Genomic DNA, 20,485 nt, shown 5'->3' on the forward strand with positions numbered 1-20,485 from the left:
TACCTCCCACCACTGAAAATTCTCCCCCACTTCGCGCTGCTCTAAAGTTCGTTTGAAATCGTTTCCCAGAAATCTTTTATTTATTCCCCTTTTATTTTTTTCACACACACAGCTAAGCACTTTATGTTTATTACGTAAATGGGTGTATCACTTATCGCGCTTGCGGACGAATCGGCGTCTTTGGTTACGCAGCCCAACACATTTTGGACAAAAATTTTTCAGCAGCTGATATGAAATGTCGACCCCATTTATCTGTATGTGTTTTATTATTATTTCTTATATTTACGACGAACGTTGCGAAATAAATCGCTTCCAAGGACGGCCATAGGGTCCCATTTGTGGCTGGACACAACGGTCTAAAAGTCTTTTCGACGGAGATCAGAAACGGTAATCAGATCCCTATAATATCGCCCACCTAATCCAAGCACGAACGGTATTTATCGCACATTTTCAGTTGTTAAAAATCAAACACTTTGTCGCTGCATACTCTGGACTTTTGGAAAACTGTGTAGGTGCACACACATATACACCAACAATAATCTCCACAGGACAACCGCACAGTATTTTGGCCGGGATCGAATTCCTGTTGTATCGGCGTTTCGCGGCGGACAAGGTCAAGACATTCTTCCATCGTCTTGTGTGTGTACAATGTCAACAACATCAAGGAGCTCTCCTCTCTATGCGGATTGAATAGAATATATATGTTGTATACATTAGATAAAAAGGTATTCTGAATATAAAGATACTACAGAATGGCCTCATGCTGTCGACAGCCATCGCTGCTGCTGTTGCTGCGCTCTCCAAGAGAGAGAGAGAGATGCAAAAGAATCTACTGCCGGTCTAAAGCTTTTGTGATGGCAGAGCTCACGACTGCTGTATCCTTTTTGGCGATAAGGAATGCAATTGTGTCGGTTAGGTTCCCCTGCTGTTGAGCCCGTCTTATATACAACACAACGAACGTCAAGCGGCGCTGCATAATAATGACGGGTGCGAAATGCAACTAAATGAAAGGCCTCGACTATTTATGCGAATACTTTGACTATATTCAATTCCCACCGTGCAAATAATCATATAAATACCCGTGTAATACCCCCGTGTTATACGGTCACCTCCGCCCACATCTTGGTGAAATCCAAAGGTGTCATTCTTCGCACAAAGTTTCGCTTCGGTTCACATCGCAAATGGTGGGATTTTAACCTTCACCGTAGTCGACGGCGGCCCTTTTGTTTTGTGTTTTTAAGGGAAGAACAGAGACTACATGCAAAGAATAAAAGATTTGCGTGTGTCACAATGGTTGAAAACGCATTCGAGCAAATAGTCCTTGACAACGTACGTTACAAGGTTGACGGCGGCGGGATCCAAAATTGGCGCTTGGGTTCTAAAAATAAACGTCAAGCAATGTCTCACGTGAGTTATTTATCGTCGTCTTATGAATAGATTTCGTCGGATTTCGTCCTCCGATTTCCGCATGCATAATAAAAAGCCACTGTTCTGGCCTGTTCCTGGCGCATTTCGTTCAAAGATGGTGCAGCGAAATGCTGGTCGATTCGACTGACAGATGACACCACCTACTAGGGGGAAAATAATAAACAATAGAGAGCCATCTATTGGATTTTGATTGGCAACTGGTTGCCCCCTCTTTAGCGGGCCGTGGGAAATCGAATTGGAATTCCATGTGCCCAGCAAGTGTACACAACACAGAAGGGGGACAAGTGACAAACAAACAAGTGACCAAGAATCTGTGGTTTGTGTTTGTTTATCTCTCCTAGCAGGTACTTTTCATTTTTCTTTATTCAGTGCACAAGTCTTTTTAATCCCTCCACGTGTGGTATATTGTGTCTGTCTCTGAATGTCTTCGTGGCCACTTACTGGGTTTAACAAATAATAACGACGAGACTTGAATGATGGGAGAAACTCGAATGACCGAGTTTTGGTTAATGTCTCTTAAGGTTTTGGGGGGTACAACATGTCCTTTCTCTTCAACATTTTTGTGAGGGTAGGTCTTAAATTCTTGCCCCCTGCAGAGAGCATATGTGTCAAGTGAATTACGATAAGTCTTGCATCATTAGTTGAATGGCATGCCAAAAAGCTCATCATCAATTGAAGTTTCATGTCAGTTTGGTGGAAGGAGAAGACCCCCTCATAGCCTCAAATTTGGTTGTAATACTAGAAGTGTTGAAAGGAGAGTCTCTTCTGGTGCCGTTGGAAGTCACAAAGCACCTGGCAACTTGCAGCAGACCTCTTGCTTCGTTCTCTGTGTGCAGATATGCAGTTACACAACATAAAAGATGCCATAACAGATTTCTCTCTATCTATGTGTGCTGGAGTTGCTCTCCTCGTTCTTTTTTTTCTTTCCAGTTGGACTCTTTCATCTCCCGCCCTGGGGGCAATCGGCGTGCGTGCGTGTAGGCTTTCTCGTCCCGACCGCAGTCAGGAAAAACGAGATCCATTTCTCATCTGTCAGCGTACTCGCCGGGCTTTGTTTGACCTGCCCGATGACCTGCTCTTCTCTCTATATCCCCCACTTGGTTTCCCACCAGCACCACCACATTCCTCGCATTGAAACAAACCCAACTTCGAGATAGGGGGGAAATCGTCTGAACACTTTAAATGGGCCTCGTGAATTGCTCGTTAAATCGGCATCCGCACCGTGTGCGTTGTATTGTATCATAACCCCCCGGTTGATGTAGTAGGCATTCTCCTGTCTGGGTCCCTTTTGTTTCTTTGTGTCCGCGCCAATCTGTTTGACGATGACAGCCCCTGGTGTGATAAGCCATGTAGGGTCATGCTCCCGGTGGTTGCTGACGGTTGATTGGTGTTTGCTGTCCGCTGGGGCTCATTGTTGACTCTTTTGGCCAGCACGCAGACCGTTTATTGTTGTTACTTTGATGGCAGAGACCCGTGAATGGTGATGGTGCACCTATCCGTTTCTCGTCCTACAAATTAGTCCCGAACGACACACGCACGTCAAGCGACTCGTTTGACGGGAAAAGACCGCGCTCTTGTTTTCTCTTCTTTTTTTGTTTTCCACCGCTGCACGAAAACAACAACCGTCAGTCAAAGCAAACAAGATCTCGGTGTGTTGATTGAGAACAACGTGTGTGCACGGTCGGACAGATCAACAACCCACAAGAGAGGTGTGTCCCAAAATGAATTTGCGCCTCTGGTGAAAGCGCAGCTTCTTCTTCTGCCGCCTCGAATCTGAGAAAAATGTTGGGTAATCCTCTCGCCTTAATTCGGAGCGTCGTGACTATATTTGGTGATTGGGCGGTAGAATTGTGTGCGCGTAATTTCAAGGTATATACTTCGTTTGAAAAAAAAAAATCCTTTGGCGCCAAGAGAAACAAATGAAATGCTGTCGTCATTCACTCGGATATGGCATCTCTCTCACTTTCTCCCTCCTTTTTTTGAAATTTCAAGACAATTTTTTGAAGGATTCCTCCTTTTTTTATTTTTATACTTTCTTATCTGATTTTCTGTCATATTTGTCTTTCAAGGATCGCGTGCCGCCTGGCTTTAATTCCGATTGATTCGTCATCGTTCAAAAAAGAAGAAAAAGAAAGAGGAACGCAGGCCATCTAGCGGTTCTCCGGGACGACGACCAAAGACCCGGATTTTTTTTGGGGGCTGGAGCAAGTAACTAACGCTGTGGTAGTAGGGATTGGCTGGCTTGGTTCTCATACGTCCTGGAGCCGCGGCGGAGCTAGGACTAGCAGTCTCTCTCCGACCGCAACGTAAAACGCGAAAAAATTAATCGCGAAAAAAGATAACAAAACAAAACGAGCCGGCGTGAACTTGTGTTTCCGTGTTTTTAATTTCCCGGAGAAAAGAAAAGAATCCGAAGTTTATATTCGATTGGGGTTGGAATTTTCAGTCAAAAGTTCCAGCAGTGGTACAAGAAAAAAGAAGAAAAAAGTCGCGAAATTACTGCTCCTTCCCCGATCCGGATGGATAGTCACGTCAGTGGATCTAATAAGAATTGAATAGAAAAAAAAAAGATCCACCTCTACTCATCGTAGATTAGACATGGATTCCAAATTCAGTCTACTCGTGCTCATCGTTGTCGTTGCAACCTGCTTAACAACCGGTAAGAACCCATTTCAATTTGATCTTTCATTCATTCTGTTTTTCTACGGTTCCTCTCTCTGTTTCGAGTTATCTTGTCATCTCTCGCGATTCCCATCGTAAAAATGTTCCATGCTATCCAATGATTTCGCCATTTAAAAAACAGAAAGATGTGGGGGAAATGGCGTAGAGTTTTTTTTTATCTGAAATTGATAGGAAACAGATAGCGATGGGCAGTAGTACGGACTATATGTGTGCCTTACAAGTCCGACGAATGTCCCAGACTGATAGTGTTATTTCCCACTGGCCGGTTCTGGTCTCAAGTGATAACAGTCGAGGGGGAGGAGTGAGTTAGAAATATTTGTATATATTTAAAAGAGAGAAAGAAGAGAAGAAGAGGACTCGCATCCACACCGTGGGAAAGCCAAAAGTTGGGAATCCATCACTATTTCCTGTTGATAAACATCCATCACTTTGCCTCCCAAAACAACAAAAAAGAGGACTAAAAACTTATTCCATCTGGTTTCGAAGGTTGATGATTCAAAACCGAATTTGATTCAGCAATCGCTAGCGGAAAAGGGGAGGATCGCGATTGATTACCCAACCACGCTAGGCATCCGTGCGGCTGATTATAACTTTCTGTATCGAACCGGATCCCAACAAAGCTTTAAAAAAAAGTGATAGAAAAATAAATGTCCAACATGGAGAGAAAGGAGGCCACGGAGCATTTCGCTTTGATTCTGTAGATGTCAGTCATTCCATGGTGGTAATTTGTCGAGTCCCATCTGGCCGCAAGATGTTTCTCCGCGTTCCCCCTTGACTCTCTGTTCAGAAAGTGTTTCCAGGACGGTCGTCGTTTAACAGCTCAATAGGGGATTCTTTGTTTGTCATTTGGGTGCGGAAGATATATAGATGCCCACACCAATCCATGCGCATTCCCGCCAACCCATCGGCGAGTCATTTCAGTGTTCTGGTATTCATGTAGACGACGTAGACGCGGTCGGATGAAGCAAACGACGAGTCGAGCCAGAAGAAAAAAAGAAAAAGAGAGTGGTTTGGGTGGTCATCTATCGGGTTGAGGGAATCGGATAAGACCCATTGAAAAAAAGAAGATGAGGGAGAAGAAGAAGAAGCCAGAAAGCCTCGGTTTTCTAGAAAACTGAAATAAGGAGCCCAAACAACACGAAACAGATGTCGCACTGCAACTCGATCCGTTTAGCTCTTTCGGTGTCCGGAACCCTCGACTCGACTCTCTGCCAAAGAGCCAACAAAATAAAAAGGGCCGAGACAGAAAATAGAGACTCGGAAAACACAGGGCAAAAGGGAAAAGAGATGATGAAAATGCAAGAGAAGAAGAAGAAAAACCAAGAAGAGAAGAAGAAGATGCACAGACCCCCTCTCCTCCTCCTCCCTCTACAACACATGTGGTCCGTCTTGGCTCCTTGTCGGGAAACTTTGGAAGAAGAAGAAAAACCAAGCGAGTAGGGGAATTATTATTAAATGTCGAGAGAAATAGAGAGACGCACCAAGAAAAAACCAGACGTCAGCGATAACTTTTCTGGACATCAACAAGTCTGCCCTGCGTCGCCACCCGACATACATATTTTCTATAGTTTCAATTGATGTTTTAATGGCAATCGCGAAGAAGATCAAAGTCTAGTTTATATCCCGACCCAGTTCGTTCATCCCCAACGGCCTCTTTCCGGTTTTTCAACCGCGTCAAAAAGGGCGTTTGTAAGGGACTACGAAGTAAAAGAAAAAGAAAGTCGCAGCTTTTTTTTTTGTCTGTCTGTCTGTCGTTCGTGAATGACCGGCCCTAAAAATATATCCCGTGACAGTTTGAACTGCCCTGATGACACTTGCCCGTGTTCCACTAGATAGAAAATAACGACTTCTTCTTCTTTTCTCGTGTGAGAAGGAAAATCCTGGCTGACTTCTTTTTCCGTCATAAACTTCAAAATATCTTTTAACGACTAGACTCCCCAAGGTAAGGTACCCACTAGGAATGAGAGGAACGGCCCTTTTTCTTCAAGAGGTTATACATTTGTACGTGTGTTTTTTTTTCTCCTTTTTCCCTTCTTTCTTTTTTTGGGTTTCCCTGGGAAAAGGTGGGTCCCTGGAACGCTCGGGTTGTTAGAATCCGACCAGAGGCGAAGGCCCGACTCTCAAGTTTTGAGTTTCTCGTTTGAAATCACAGAATATTATAAACATAGTAATAGGCTTTGGTTTAAAATTCATCACGATCCGGCATTTTTGTTTTATCTTTTTTTCTCTCTCGCCCGACGTCAAGTCGCCCATGTTTTTTTCTTCTTCCAATTCTCAACGGGGTGGCAGGCAGCAGGGTTTTTTTCGGCTTAATTCCACACCATTGTTGTACCTGTTTTAAATCACGTGCGTTCACCGGCGGCGGGCGTCTCCGTTCCCCCGGTGATTTATTATTTACACGCGACGAAAATGAGAAAAAAGAAAAGAATAAAAATAACACAAACAAGACGATGTTATACGACGACGACGCTGTACTGCCGGGTCGTATACAAATGTCATCCGGCCTGGCGTTTTTTGATGGATGTGTTGCCCTGTGTCTAGTAGTTAGCGGGAAAGCGGCGGGAATCAAGCCGCAGCGAAGCAGATTGTCGTCGACGAGAAAATCTGTACGAAACACGTCGGTGATTTACAGCCAATCCCGCGTGTCCCACCAAACGGAAGAGACCACCAACACAATCGAGTCGTCATCTAGGTCTGCCGTATCCATGGCCGATCGCATCCATCCGCTATCTGATTTAGCCCTGCACGAACCAGGTGAGTTGATCAGGACCCCCGAAAACAACCGGAAATGGAAACAACACATCATCACACATCGATTAATCAAACATAACCGAACCAATTACAAATAATTATTTAGACAGATTCACCTACCCTCGTGTTTTGGTGTTGGATCGTTCAAATGACGGATGAATTTCATTTTTTTTTAGTACCGGCTCTCTCGCCATCATTACTGACGACTAACCGCCATTTTAGATCCCCTTTTTTGACGTCAGTTTTCTCCAACGTTTTCCCGAGGCCGACAAAAACAAAACAACTAAATTCCCCCTATTTTTTATTTTATCTCTCATGTGCCTCCTCCGGAATGGTATTTAATTTGGTGAAGGATGGTTTTCTTAATTAGATTTATATTCCACTCTTTAATATTTGTTTTAATTTAAGCGCCGTATTAGTAACACCAATTAATACTCTTAGCAGCGTAGCCGCTCTAGCGTGACAAGTGTGTTTCTATGTGTGTATGTGTGTGTGTGTGTGTGTTGGCCCAACATAAATAACCCGGTCGATTTGATGAGATAATGAGTTGGACTCTCCGCCCAGCGCTCCTTAAAAGCAACATCAACCAGCCAAATAGCTTTTCTTTTCATGTTTACCAGACCCGCCCCAAAAGATAATCAACCCTTTTTTTTTATTTCTAAAATTTGTTCTGTTTCTTTTCTTTTTTATTATTATTTTTTTTTCCATTCGAATAATTAACCTTGAGTGCAGATGTGAACTCATGTCTGCGCGTGTTAACATGTTTTGACTAGCCGCCATGTTTCGATGACGTGAAACGGTTACGGCCGCCACGAACGACCACGAAACAAAATGGCGAAAAATCAAATGCGTGAAATGTTTTCATCGTTTTGTATTTTTTATTTCCGTCGTTCAGGTGTTGTGTCGCAAAGGCCGCATCCATGCGAGCAGAGTTCGTGTTACCCGGCCACGGGCAATTTGTTGCTCGGCAGGGAAATGCGTTTGTCCTCTTCGTCCACTTGCGGTCTCCAAAAGAAGGTATCAAATTTTCATTCGCAATCAAATCGTGACATAGTTTTAATACTTTTTTGTTTAATTTTAAAAAGGAAAAATATTGCATCGTTTCCCATTTGGAAGATAAGAAAAAGTGTTTCTGGTGTGACTCGAGGCCGGAGCAGGTCAACAGTCCCAGCAGCCATCACATTCAGAACATTCTCTACCGTTATACCCCGACGTGAGTTATCTAATCAAAAAGGATCTTTAAACCTTCCTTTAACGAGATTTTTAAATCTTTTATTTCTTTTTGCAGGTCTCGCCGGCGATCTTGGTGGCAAGCGCAAAACGGCGTTGAGAACGTCAGCATCCAGCTGGACCTGGAGGCAGAATTCCATTTTACTCACTTGATCATGACGTTCAAGACCTTTAGACCGGCCGCTTTACTTATCGAGCGCTCTTATGATTTCGGGCGCACATGGAAGGTAATCAAAAATTGCAAGAAAGTTTTCTTTTGGCATTGCAGTCTATTGTAATTGGATTTTGTCCTTGTCTGTCTAGATTTATCGCTACTTTGCTTACAATTGCGCTGAATCATTCCCGGGTGTGTCCCGTGAGCCCCCGCGCAATTTGACGGAAGTCATTTGCGAATCGCGCTACTCTGGCGTCGCTCCTTCAACCGAAGGTGAGGTCATCTTCCGCGTTTTGCCGCCCAACTTGCCCATCGACGATCCTTACTCGCAAGAGGTCCAGAATCTCCTCAAAATGACCAACTTGCGCGTCAATTTCACCAAACTGCATACTCTCGGTGACGATCTCCTTGACAACAGGTCCGATTATTCAAATGATTTCGCATTTCCGTCCGTGTTATTAACAGGAATTTTTAAAAATTTCATTCGTTCCAGGGAGGAGATCCAGGACAAGTACTACTACGCCATTTATGACATGGTGGTGCGAGGTTCTTGCTCGTGTTACGGTCACGCTTCTCGCTGTTTGCCCTTGCCTGGTGTAGACGAGCGGACGGACATGGTTCATGGTCGCTGCGAATGTACTCACAACACCAAGGGTCTCAATTGCGAGCAGTGTGAAGATTTCTACCACGATCTGCCCTGGAGGCCGGCCATTGGTCGCCAGACCAACGCTTGCAAACGCTGTAATTGTAACCAACATTCAGGCCAGTGTCATTTCGATCCGGCCGTCTACGAAGCCACTGGGCGCATCTCTGGTGGTGTCTGTGACGATTGTAATCACAACACTATGGGCCGCAACTGCGAACAGTGCAAAGCTTTCTTCTACCAGGTTTGATCAGGAAAACTAAAATTAATTGACAATTTAAATTTTTCTAATGGCAATTCTAATTTTATTATTCAGGATCCTACCAAGGCGATTAGCGATGCCGACGTTTGCTTGCCATGTGACTGCGATCCTCGCGGTTCATTGGATGATGGCATCTGCGATGCTCGCTCTGATCCTTCTGGTGGCGTCCAGGCCGGTCAGTGTCACTGCAAACGTTTCGTGGAAGGTCGCCGTTGCGACCAATGCCAGCACGGATACTGGAACTTCACCGAAGAGAACCCAGACGGTTGCCAGGTGTGCAGCTGTAATTTGCTGGGCACTTACGAAAATCAAGGTTGCAACGTCTACAGTGGCGAATGCGTCTGCAAACGCTACGTGACTGGGCGTGACTGCGACCAATGTCTGCCTGAACACTGGGGCCTGTCGGAGGCTCGTGATGGCTGCAAGGCTTGCGAGTGTGACCCTGGAGGCTCCTATGACAACAACTGCGATCTGTTGACTGGTCAGTGCAAATGCCGACCGCATGTCACTGGACGCACTTGCTCTCAACCAGAGCAAGGCTACTTCGCTGGATTGCTCGACTACAAAATCTACGAGGCCGAATATGGAGGCATTTCCGATCGTGCCCAGCTCCAGATCCGTGAACCCTACAGAGATCGTGATCCCAGCTGGACTGGACCTGGCTTCGTTCGTGCTGTCGAAGACTCTTCCATCCAATTCACTCTGGATGCCATCAGCCAATCGATGGAATACGATTTGGTCATTCGTTACGAGCCTCAGCTGTCCGGTCAATGGGAAGACGTTCGAGTCGTCGTCGAACGACCCGGTGAAGTCGATCCCGACGGACCTTGCGCCAATCAATTCAATCAACAAGGGCCACCTAGTGGCGGTCTAGAAATATCGAGAGTATCACTCCCATCCGGCGCTCGTCACGCTGTCATCTATCCGCCCACTTGCCTGGAAGCCGGAAAGAAATACAACGTCCGGCTGGAATTCAAGTCGTACGACTCCAATCAAGAAACTCCATCAGCCGCTGTCCTGATCGATTCCATCACGGTCGTACCGCGTGCAGGTTCAATCCCGTTCTTGGGAGGATCACCGGCCGCCGACTACCGTCGCCAAGAGTTCGATCACTACCGTTGCGCCCAGTACTTTTATTCCGTCGTCAAGACCAACATCCCTGAAGTCTGCAAGAAACATCTCTACAGTATCGGCTTCTACGTCCTTGGATCCGGTTTCGAGTGCCAGTGCGATCCCACTGGATCCTCGAGCAGCATCTGCGATTCGCTAGGTAACAATCTAAAACTTGTTCATGGTTTTTAATTTGAACGAACTAATGTTCTGACGTTTATCGTGTAGGTGGTCAGTGCTCGTGCAAACCCAACGTCGTTGGCCGTCGTTGCGACCAGTGCGCTCCTGGCACCTTTGGATTCGGGCCAGAAGGTTGCTCGCCATGCGAGTGCAATCCTGTTGGCTCGCTCGACAACTTTTGCGATAGCGGAACTGGACAATGTCGTTGCAGACCCAATACTTACGGCCGAGTTTGTGACCAGTGCCAACCAGGATATTGGTACAGTTATAGTCTATTTTAAAAAGATTGCAAACGTTTTAAAAATATGATTTTAAATGATAGGAACTTCCCTTCGTGCCAACGTTGCGAATGTAACGGACATGCCGACCTTTGCGATTCACGAACAGGCCGATGCCTTGACTGTCGCGATTTTACGACCGACGACCATTGCGACCGTTGCTTGGACAGTTATTACGGAGACCCTCGTTTGGGTGTCGACATTCCTTGCCGTGCCTGCCCTTGCCCAGGAACCATCGATTCGGGACATTCTTACGCTCCTCGGTGTTCGCTGGACCGCGAAACACAAGACGTGATTTGCGAATGCCAAGAAGGCTACGCCGGACCCCGCTGTGACGTCTGCGCTGACAACTATTTTGGGAATCCAGAAGTCCTTGGTGGCCAGTGCCGACCTTGCCAATGTAGCAACAACATTGATCTTTCTCGACCGGGCAACTGCGCTGGTAAATCGGGTGAATGTCTTCAGTGTCTATTCAACACTGAAGGATTCAGCTGTGAAGTCTGCCAGAAAGGCTTCTTCGGCGATGCCCTTTCCCAGCAATGTACACCTTGCGTTTGTAACCTCCTGGGCAGCGATTCCTCTTTAGAAGGGCCATCCGTCTGCAACCGACAGACCGGACAGTGCCCGTGCTTGCCCAACGTGGAGGGTCTGTCATGCGATCGCTGCGCAGTCGACCACTGGAAAATCGCTTCAGGCGAAGGTTGCGAGGCTTGCAGTTGTGATCCAGTCGGCTCACTTTCGACCCAATGTAACGAATTCGACGGCCAGTGCGAATGCCGCGAAGGTTTCGGTGGACGAAAATGCGATCAGTGTCGCGCCAACTACTGGGGTAATCCGTCCGACAACTCTTGTCGGCCATGTCTCTGCGATCCACTGGGATCCGCCACCCAACAGTGCCACCACGCAACGGGCGCCTGCGTCTGCTTGCCCGGTATGGGTGGCGAGAAATGTGATCGATGCGCTCGTGGATACGTCGGCGCCATCGTTCCCGACTGCCAGCCATGCGGCGAATGTTTCGACAACTGGGATCGCATTCTTCAGGTATTTATGCGAAATCAAAAATCAAAAATGTCTACCATTATCTAAACAATTTAATTGTTATATTTAGGAATTGCGCGGACAAACCGAACAAGTGGTAGTGGCTGCCGGACAAATCCGCGAGACGGGAGCAACTGGAGCTTACACCCGAGAATTTGAAACGATGGAAAATAAGTTGAGCGACGTGAGAGCTCTGCTTCTCAATACTACTCTCAGCGGCCACGAGTTATCCCAACTAGAAGAACTTTTCAGTTCCATCAAAACGAATTTGACAATGGCCGGTCAAGGAATGGACGGATTGGATGCCACTGTAGAAAACACTACCCAACGTGTCTTCTCCGTGGTTTTGGCACTTTCAAACCTGAGATCTAAAGCCACCGATCTGCAAACTGCCGCCCAGTCACTCAAGAACAACGCCACCAAATTGCAGGAAGCCAACGTCGAAGGAGCTTTGAATTTGACACGTGAAGCTCGTCAGCGATCCCAGAAAGCTCAAGATCGGGTTGAATTCACTCAACAACCAGTCAGCGACTCGGAAAGGCAACGCAGGAGGACGGAAGCATTGCTGTCGCGTGTCGCTCCACAGCTGGGCGAGAGTCAGCAAAGAAACGCTGCCGATCTGGCCGATCTTGGTGGTCGGCTCGCCGTTATCGAACGATCCCTACCCGAGTTGAACGACGCCGTCTGTGACGGACGCGGTGATCCTTGCGACAGCTTGTGCGGCGGCGGCGGGTGCGGAAAATGTGGAGCTCTGTCATGCGAGGAAGGATCCGTTACCAAAGCAGAAAATGCGCTCAGTTTGGCCAAAGAAGCGGAAGGAATTCTACGCAATCGGCAGTCCGAATCGGAAGAGATGATGCGCGGCGTACGTCAGGCTGAAGTGGAAGCGGAGGCTGCCCGGGTGATGGCCCGTGAGGCTCTTTTGGCCGCCGAATTGGCCCAGAATCGTTCAGAAGCAGCCAAAGCTGAAGTCGACGAGCTGATGAATCAAATTGACGAATACCTCGAGCAGTCTGGCGCAAGTCCGGCCGACATTCGTTCACTGGCTACCGATGTTTTGTCTAAGGGCATTTCATTGCAACCCGAACAGATTACTGACCTAGCCCGTCGAATCAACGAAACCATTTCATCTCTGACCAACATCGACGCCATTCTGGCCGAGACGTCTGGAGATTTGGCTTCGGCTAAGGCCCTCAAAGATCGTGCCGATGCGGCCAAAGCTCATGCTCAGGGCATTCTGACTGTTGCCCAGCAGGTTCTTGACTCTTTGGCTGCCGCCAAGGCTGCTCAGGACAAGGCCGAAGAAGCTATTCAAACAGCAGATAAGGTAATTGAGCTACAAGAATTATTTAAAACAAAATTTTAAACAGTTCGTTAGTCTAAACGTCGGATTCATTCAATTTATTAGGATATCAGTGCGGCCGAACTCCATCTGACGCAGATTGCCAGCGAGACTGCCGATGCTCAAGCGAAAGCCAGTGAATCAGTCCAGGAGGTGGAAGGACTACGGGAGAGGCTTAAGGAACTTCAGCGCAAGCTGATCAAAAACGAGCGAGACGTGAAAGAAGCGGCTCGTGAATCCGATGTGGCTGCATCGTTAGCCTCGCGCGCTGGACAAGGCGCATCCGAGCTGGACACGGCTTATCAGCGAGCATTGAAAGCTTTGGAAGAGAAGACGGCAAGAAGTGGTGATGCCCGAGAGCGCTCTGCCCGTCTCCAAGATAAGGCAAATCGGCTGTCGGCTAGCGTGTTTGCCAAAGTTCAAGAGCTCAAAGGTATGTTTGGATTATCTCGACTTTATCTGGCGACTTGAAGTATATTTTGTAAAAACATTCGTTCTCAATTTTAGAAATGGAAGATGAATATTTACTGCATGAGCGCCGGCTGACCGACCTGTCTGATCAAGTGATGGCAATGAATGTGCGCATGACCGACTACTTGCAGGTTATTAGCGATCGCTCTGAATTCTACCGCACCTGTCAAAAGTAGGAAATTAGATATATGATAGCATCAACTCCTCCCACACTGCCTCTCGTCTATTGCGACAGTCGCATTACCCTCTCCAAACGAGCATCCGTCAATAGTCCATCATTTTATACCACGTAATCCAAACCTATCGAATTCAATCGACAGCACACAGCAGTCTCCTTCCTCTACTTTGCATTTGATGTACATTTGGTCGAGAAACAATATCAATTACCGTGAATCTTCTCCCCTCACTCAATAAGGTGCCTTCTTGAATTAACTGCAGCGTGCCAAATTTGTTTTTCTTCAAGCTTTTCCATCGTTTTTTTTTTCTCTTTTCTGTTTTTTTAATTTTTTATATGACCTTATATGACTGGATCGTTTGAAAACGAATCTACTATAATCTCTTTTGATTCTCTTTACAAACAGAATCTTGTGCCTTGAAAGTTTTTTTTTTCTTAACAAAAAATCAAAAGACATGGATGTAATGGTCGCATCTTTTATCCAATCCTCTTCCTCCTCCTCCACCTCCCACCCGTTATGTGTTTCGCCCTTCCTCCTCTCCCATCCTTCCACCGAAACAGTGTGTTCACCCCAAGACATCACTTAACTATTATTGTTTGAGACTGTGGAGCGATAAAACAATAAAAGCGACATTACAAACCACGATAGGTTTTACTGGAAATGTAACCAGCACCTTGCGTCTGTATTGGAAATGTACACAACAAGAAAAACAAGCAAAGATTTTCACACTCGGATACGCCATAGGTACAGCCCGGCCACAAATAGACAGAGCACAGTGCAATAATTGAAGAGCAGGATAACTGATGTGAACGTCGCCATGTGAATCGTGTCAAAAGTCATATTGACAAGCCCCGTCAATAAATTAGCCAGTAAGAAGAATACCAGTCCGTTGTAATTTATAAATCTTAGGAGATAGGGCTCGCGGAAGACGGGCAAGGCGGAGGTATCAGCCGGAGCATCGGTCTCTCGCCGAAGGTCGAACGTCACCAGGAGTAAATCGACCAATAAGTAAGCAGACATTATGATCAGGTTGTAAGTCATCTAAAAAAGAACAATGTACAATTAATTTAACAGTAGCTCAGAAAACATTTAGGACGAAATCTTACCATCCACAAGCAGAACGATGTGTTGGCCAGCCTTCGAGACGGCAGTCCAAAAAAAGATTCACTGACCTGGAGGCAAATCCAACCCAAGAAGGAGAGGCATGCAAGTACCACCAATAGACGTAACCATTCTTTGAATTGGGTTTTGGGTTTCTTGATGTAATCACCCAACTCGCAGGCGGCGTAATATATTGCCATGTAGCCCAGCAATGAAAAAATTCCTTCACGATTGGCGGAGATCAAATTATTTCTTGGAAAATCGCTCAAGATCCAGGTTTCAAGTCCTAATTTCAATCCTAATTCGTAGACGGCCAAAAGGATGAACGACAAAACAATCGGCCGGAAATTTGTTTTGATAAGTGATGAGGCAATTTTCACAATTGCTAAGGTGAAAAAGAAGTTCCAATGAACACCATACTCTGTTACATGTTCATGGTAGTTTGACAGCTTGACTGTTATAAGCCGGAATATGCCAAGGAGTAGTATTGGGAATGTTTTAGACCATGCTTTGGCTGATCGATTTTGACTAGATCCCACTAAGCCATTAGCAATAACAAATGATCCTACACCAACATCCATCAGGCTGTATCCATAAGTTTCTGTCTTGGCAAATCTTCGTGGAAATACTGCAAAGTCTACTGCCAATATGCAGATTGCAGTTGCTAGGTTCATACCAGCTCGGTAGTTGGTTAGGAATGAAGGTTTCTTCTCTGGGAGAGGAAAAGAGAACAAGTGGTTCAAAACTGGAATGTTGGGATTCCACCATTTTGGGGCAGAAATCATTAAGCCTATGATGAGGAGCAAAAACATGGGAACGTTCAGTGATGTTGAACACGACAGTGTCGTAAACGATAGTAAAATAGGGCAAACGACTGTCAACGTCTCAATGAGTAGATGAATCCATATTCGTGAAGAATACTGCAACAAAACGTATCGGGTGGGTAAAAGAAAAGGTAATACTACCGAAGTCAAAGCAACTGAAAGAGGTGCAGGTAGAGTAGAAAGAATAATATCTGACGGGTAACTGCCATTATGATTAGAAATGAAGTCAATGTGTTTTTCACGAGCCCCCAACCCGTCCATGGTGAGGCTGAAATGATGACTGCAGTATAGGGTGTTTAGCTCACGTCGTCTGATACTGATAGTAAACAAATCTTTTTCTTATCAGCTGTTTCTGTTTGTCAAGCTCAACGTATAAATCCAATCTGGCAACTTAGTTTTTCGCGGCAAACACATAAGGAGAGAAACAAAAACCTCGTTCAGTAAGACGTGTTCACAATATTTGGAGTATCATATCAAAATTGTCGGGAAAAATGGCAGAAAATATGGACGATATTTGTGGTAATTTTGTATCCTTGTGTTGTCGTGTAAAGTCTGATCTTGATTTCTTTACTGATATACACAGATATTGATGCCTTGGCAGACCTATTGGATGAAGACAATGAGTTTCAACCATCTTCTTCAGCTGCTGCTGCTGCTGCTCCTGAGCCGAGTGAGTCTGATATTCTTAAGAAAAAGTTGGAAGACATGGAGAAACAGATGGCTATGCTGAAGGATCAGCTGAAGCAACAAAATGATACCAAACCTACAGTACCTACATTAAAAGATGTTGGCTTGGATTTCAAATCAACACCTGGTAAACAAAACACTGTAAAAACAGAGGGCTCCAGTTTGGTACACACTCAAGAGTCTGATAGCTCAGAAGATGAGGAGGGAAATCGAACTGTAAACAACTATAACGAATTTGGACAGTTTGTCAAACAACGACTAGCCCACCAACCCACAGTGGACAGGCTCAAGGGCCAAAACTGCCCTGAAGGATGGAAATCAAAACAAGGAGCATTAACAAAACTTAGTGGAGCTTCTGTTAAACCAGTTGTAGTTCCAGTAACTAGTGATAATGGATTCACAGACCCTTTCTTTGGCATCAAAATTATCAATCCTCTTATTGGTTCAAGCACTCTTATGCAAAGAATGGAAGGCAGGAAGCAAATCAAAGTATCACAAATCAAAACTCACATGAGAGGTGGAGATATCAAAGATGATTGGGTCACAATGGCAGTGGTGATATCCAAAAGTGAGCCTAGAACATCACAAAAGGGTAAAAAATATTCCATCTGGAAGCTGAATGACTTGAAAGATTGCACCAAGCAAGTATCATTTTTCCTGTTTGGTGAAGTGTTTACTACTCACTGGAAGATGGCAGTTGGTTCCGTCATAGGAATCCTAAACCCGAATTTCATGAAAGAAAGCAATCCGGAAGAGTTAAGTTTTACAGTTGATCATCACCAGAAAATTCTTCATATTGGAGGTTCTAAGGTAATACTTTCAATCACGTTCTATTTCAAATTCCATCCAATTAGCTTAATTTGATTCTTAGGATTTGGGTTGGTGTCGTGCAACTCGTAAAGACGGAAGTAAATGTACTTCCTTTGTAAATAAAACGGAATGTGAATTTTGCATCTACCACGTTCAAAATGAATTCAAAAAGTCTAGTGCAAAACGATCGGAAATCCAATCACATTTTTCGGGAACTGGTCTTTCTACAAGTAGTAGTCTATTTCTTTTGAATTCTCTAATTTTCCTTACTTATTCTGTATTATGTTTGATTGTTAAACAGAGGATCGACTGAAACAAAAAGTCTTGGGAAAAGAAGAGGTATTTTATGGAGGACAAATATTTACGGGGAAAGTAGTGGCACCTCCAGCTTCCAAGGTATTTCTTTGAATAATTACAAAGCCGAGTGTCACCGTAACAAAATTTTTGTAATTTCTTATTCAGGCAAAGGATAACAAAATATTGGACAGTCTCAAACTGCAAAGTCAAGCTGCAAGATTGAAAGAGGAAGAAGAAAATCTGGCTAGAAAAAATATGAAAACTGAATTTTCCGAGCGGTTGTTAAATCCAACTGCTGGGACCCGAAACTTACTAAAATGTTTACAACAGGCAAAGAGCTCGAAAGGATCTGCACCAATCTCTTCTCCTACAGCGCCAATGAAATCGATAACAGCTAGAGACTTAATCCAGCAACATCAACAGAAACTTCTAGAAATGAAGGCGATCCAGACGAAAGCAAGCCAAGCCGCTCTGTCGACTCCCCTGCTTGGTCGAGGACTGGTGCAAGATCAAAAGGAAATTGATCTCTCTGATGAGGTTTGGAAATTATAGTTCCAAAAGTAAATACCACTTTTTTCACCGACATGTTTACACCAGGCGCGCCTTTCAAAACCTCATCCGCGAATGATGTCGGCCAAATTAAAAGCGCTGCAACTTGTTAGGCTTAAAGGACAGCTGCAACCATCCGATCCTAATAATCCCATTCAGAAACCAACCACGCCAAAAATGCAGGCTAAAGTTAGAAAGCGCGCTCTTAACACGTCTGATGATGAAGAGACGAGGGAAACTGCCGATGATGATCATGCAGATCTTCCGAGACCACAAAAAAGAAGTAAAACCGAGCTAGACGGACTATTAGAGGCCAAATCGACGCACGCGAATTTGATTGATGAGTTTGAAGTCCAACAAAGTGAACTCTACTTTAACAAACTGGAAAGAAAGGAGCAAATGGAGACAAAAATGCTCGACACTTTTGAAATTAAAACCACTGCAGTCACTTGTTCAAAAGTAATTATATTTTTCATTGATCAAATTCCTCTATATTCAAATCTTCTTTCTTTACAGTGCAATTATACAGCTTTGTCAGCCTCTGAATTATGTCGTCGAGAAGGCCATCCAGTCCGTACAATCAAAGCGGTAAAGCGATTTTTCCAATGTAAGGATTGTAAACAGAGAACCATCAGCCTTGATAGGCTTCCTAAACGTCCCTGCACACACTGTGGTAGCTCGAATTGGGTCAAGGCAGCAATGGCTAAGGTCTGTAAATCTTTCTGTTTACACCTTGAAGAACAAAGGTGAACCATTTCTTTTTTATTTACAGGAACGAAAAGGGCCTACTTTACCTACAGAAGAATTATTGATACGCGGTGAAGAAAGGAAGAATCTTAATTGTTGATTTGCGAAATGCTGTCGGAACAAAATTCTCAATCAACCGCAATCACGTTTTCAGGAAGTCGAATTTAAACTGAAAGGCTAGTGATAATATTTTTCGTAATTTTGACAATCGCGTAACTGTAAAATGCCTTTTTAACAGGTACAATAAAATGTTTTAGAAAAAAATTTTGTGAATGTACTATGTAGGCTATTTCAAATACTGTAACATGTTTTCTAACATTTTTCAATAACTTAACAGCTAACAATTACTGGTTTTTATGATATTAGGCCTATCTTTTAGTCATTTCTTTTAATGCAAAGCAGTAATGTTTTTTACGATCTACAATATCACCAGTCACTAGATGACTAGAATTCAAAAATTCAATGTTGTGTCTCACAAAACTAAATTGCGTTTTTGCTTGTTGGGACTTGGAGTGTCAGAGGTGTTCAATAGATGACATAGGTGTTCTTGTTTATCATGTGCTTTTTGGAGTTCTATTGTCGGACATTTAAAATATTTAAAATTCAATAGTTCTATTGTCGAACATGAAAATAATTAAAGAATTTATTGGAGTTCTATTGTCGCGTAGTGGAGTTCTAATGTCGGGCACTGGAGTTCTATGGTCGGGTATTTTTTATAATATTTAAAAAAGGAGTTCTTATGTCTTTGGATTTGTACTGTCGCATGTATAGACATTTTTAAAAAATCATTAAAAATATTAGGGTTCAATTGTCGGTGGAATACTTCCTCACACGAAGACAATCGCGTCACCTGGCGGGATGGGTGACAATCCGCCGTTATGGCGACCGTAGAGGTAGAACTCACAAAGAAAGAAAGAAGAACTCCACCGACAATAGAACCCTAATATTTTGAATGATTTTTTAAAAATGTCTTTATATGCGACAGTACAAATCCAAAGACATAAGAACTCCTTTTTTAAATATTATAAAAAATACCCGACCATAGAACTCCAGTGCCCGACATTAGAACTCCATACGCGACGGCGACAATGGAGCAGTTACACATCCTGCGTTGCCAGGTCTGGAAATCTCATTTGTGTCACAATCGGCCAATCAGCGTACAGCGTTTTAAAGAGGCTGTACGCTGATTGGCCCTTATTGGACACAAATGAGATTTCCAGACGATGTGTAACTGCTCCATAGAACTCCAATAAATTCTTTAATTATTTTCATGTTCGACAATGGAACTCTATTGAATTTTAAATATTTTAAATGTCCGAAAATAGAACTCCAAAAAGCACATGATAAACAAGAACACCTATGTCATCTATTGAACACCTCTGACACTCCAAGTCCCAACAAGCAAAAACGCAATTTAGTTTTGTGAGACACAACATTGAATTTTTGAATTCTAGTGATATTGTCGATCGTAAAAAACATAACTGCTTTGCAGTAAAACTATTACATATATAGGTACCGAAAATATTTTCACCACACTGGTTATCGGGCTGCAGCAGTTCTGTACCTGCCATGTAACTTATAGCAATTCAGTTCTTTAGCTACTTCTATAACTTGAACGGTGCATTTTTATTTGCTTAAACCTAGCTTGAAATCTTGAGATTAGTACAGAGAACAAAACTCACTTGCTAGTTTAATGCAAATGTTTTCCGGAAGTATACCAGAAGT

The 20,485-nt window shown here is 44.2% G+C and overlaps 3 protein-coding genes across 5 annotated transcripts; 2 read left to right on the forward strand and 1 right to left on the reverse strand.

Annotated features, from left to right (window-relative positions):
* Positions 1-1,670: 1,670 nt before the first annotated feature.
* On the forward strand, positions 1,671-14,388 carry LOC124337584 (laminin subunit beta-1-like). 3 transcript variants are annotated; one of them, XM_046791627.1, is made up of 14 exons: positions 1,671-1,772; positions 3,498-4,087; positions 6,652-6,864; positions 7,757-7,878; positions 7,947-8,074; positions 8,150-8,318; positions 8,395-8,663; positions 8,739-9,132; positions 9,205-10,420; positions 10,489-10,699; positions 10,763-11,759; positions 11,827-13,083; positions 13,165-13,531; positions 13,606-14,388. In XM_046791627.1, the coding sequence occupies exons 2-14, from the start codon at positions 4,027-4,029 to the stop codon at positions 13,743-13,745; spliced, it is 5,544 nt and encodes a 1,847-aa protein (XP_046647583.1). In that variant the 5' UTR covers positions 1,671-1,772; positions 3,498-4,026; the 3' UTR covers positions 13,746-14,388. The 3 variants fall into 3 exon arrangements, with proteins under 3 accessions (XP_046647583.1, XP_046647584.1, XP_046647585.1); XM_046791628.1 differs by having other exon boundaries at positions 6,655-6,864; XM_046791629.1 differs by lacking the exon at positions 6,652-6,864.
* A 2-nt stretch (positions 14,389-14,390) lies between these two features.
* LOC124337604 (uncharacterized protein At4g17910-like) lies at positions 14,391-15,981 on the reverse strand. The gene is made up of 2 exons (XM_046791651.1): positions 14,852-15,981; positions 14,391-14,786 (listed from the first exon to the last, which is right to left on the reverse strand). The coding sequence occupies exons 1-2, from the start codon at positions 15,929-15,931 to the stop codon at positions 14,469-14,471; spliced, it is 1,398 nt and encodes a 465-aa protein (XP_046647607.1). The 5' UTR covers positions 15,932-15,981; the 3' UTR covers positions 14,391-14,468.
* A 79-nt stretch (positions 15,982-16,060) lies between these two features.
* Positions 16,061-19,306, forward strand: LOC124337590 (protein MCM10 homolog). Its single transcript, XM_046791635.1, has 8 exons — positions 16,061-16,189; positions 16,254-17,167; positions 17,229-17,397; positions 17,469-17,563; positions 17,630-18,001; positions 18,062-18,472; positions 18,530-18,721; positions 18,786-19,306. The coding sequence occupies exons 1-8, from the start codon at positions 16,162-16,164 to the stop codon at positions 18,858-18,860; spliced, it is 2,256 nt and encodes a 751-aa protein (XP_046647591.1). The 5' UTR covers positions 16,061-16,161; the 3' UTR covers positions 18,861-19,306.
* Positions 19,307-20,485: the final 1,179 nt, after the last annotated feature.

Source organism: Daphnia pulicaria, chromosome 4 (assembly GCF_021234035.1).
Source record: "Daphnia pulicaria isolate SC F1-1A chromosome 4, SC_F0-13Bv2, whole genome shotgun sequence".
Classification (NCBI taxonomy): Eukaryota; Metazoa; Arthropoda; class Branchiopoda; order Diplostraca; family Daphniidae; genus Daphnia; species Daphnia pulicaria.

Coding starts and splice junctions, on each gene's coding strand:
- LOC124337584 (XM_046791627.1), top strand. CDS start 4,027: ATGGATTCCAAATTCAGTCTACTCGTGCTCATCGTTGTCGTTGCAACC. Junction 9,133..9,204: donor GCAAAGCTTTCTTCTACCAG/GTTTGATCAGGA, acceptor TTTATTATTCAG/GATCCTACCAAGGCGATTAG. Junction 10,421..10,488: donor CAGCATCTGCGATTCGCTAG/GTAACAATCTAA, acceptor TTTATCGTGTAG/GTGGTCAGTGCTCGTGCAAA.
- LOC124337604 (XM_046791651.1), bottom strand. CDS start 15,931: ATGGACGGGTTGGGGGCTCGTGAAAAACACATTGACTTCATTTCTAAT. Junction 14,787..14,851: donor CATCGTTCTGCTTGTGGATG/GTAAGATTTCGT, acceptor GTTCTTTTTTAG/ATGACTTACAACCTGATCAT.
- LOC124337590 (XM_046791635.1), top strand. CDS start 16,162: ATGGCAGAAAATATGGACGATATTTGTG. Junction 17,398..17,468: donor GGGAACTGGTCTTTCTACAA/GTAGTAGTCTAT, acceptor ATTGTTAAACAG/AGGATCGACTGAAACAAAAA. Junction 17,564..17,629: donor TGGCACCTCCAGCTTCCAAG/GTATTTCTTTGA, acceptor TTTCTTATTCAG/GCAAAGGATAACAAAATATT.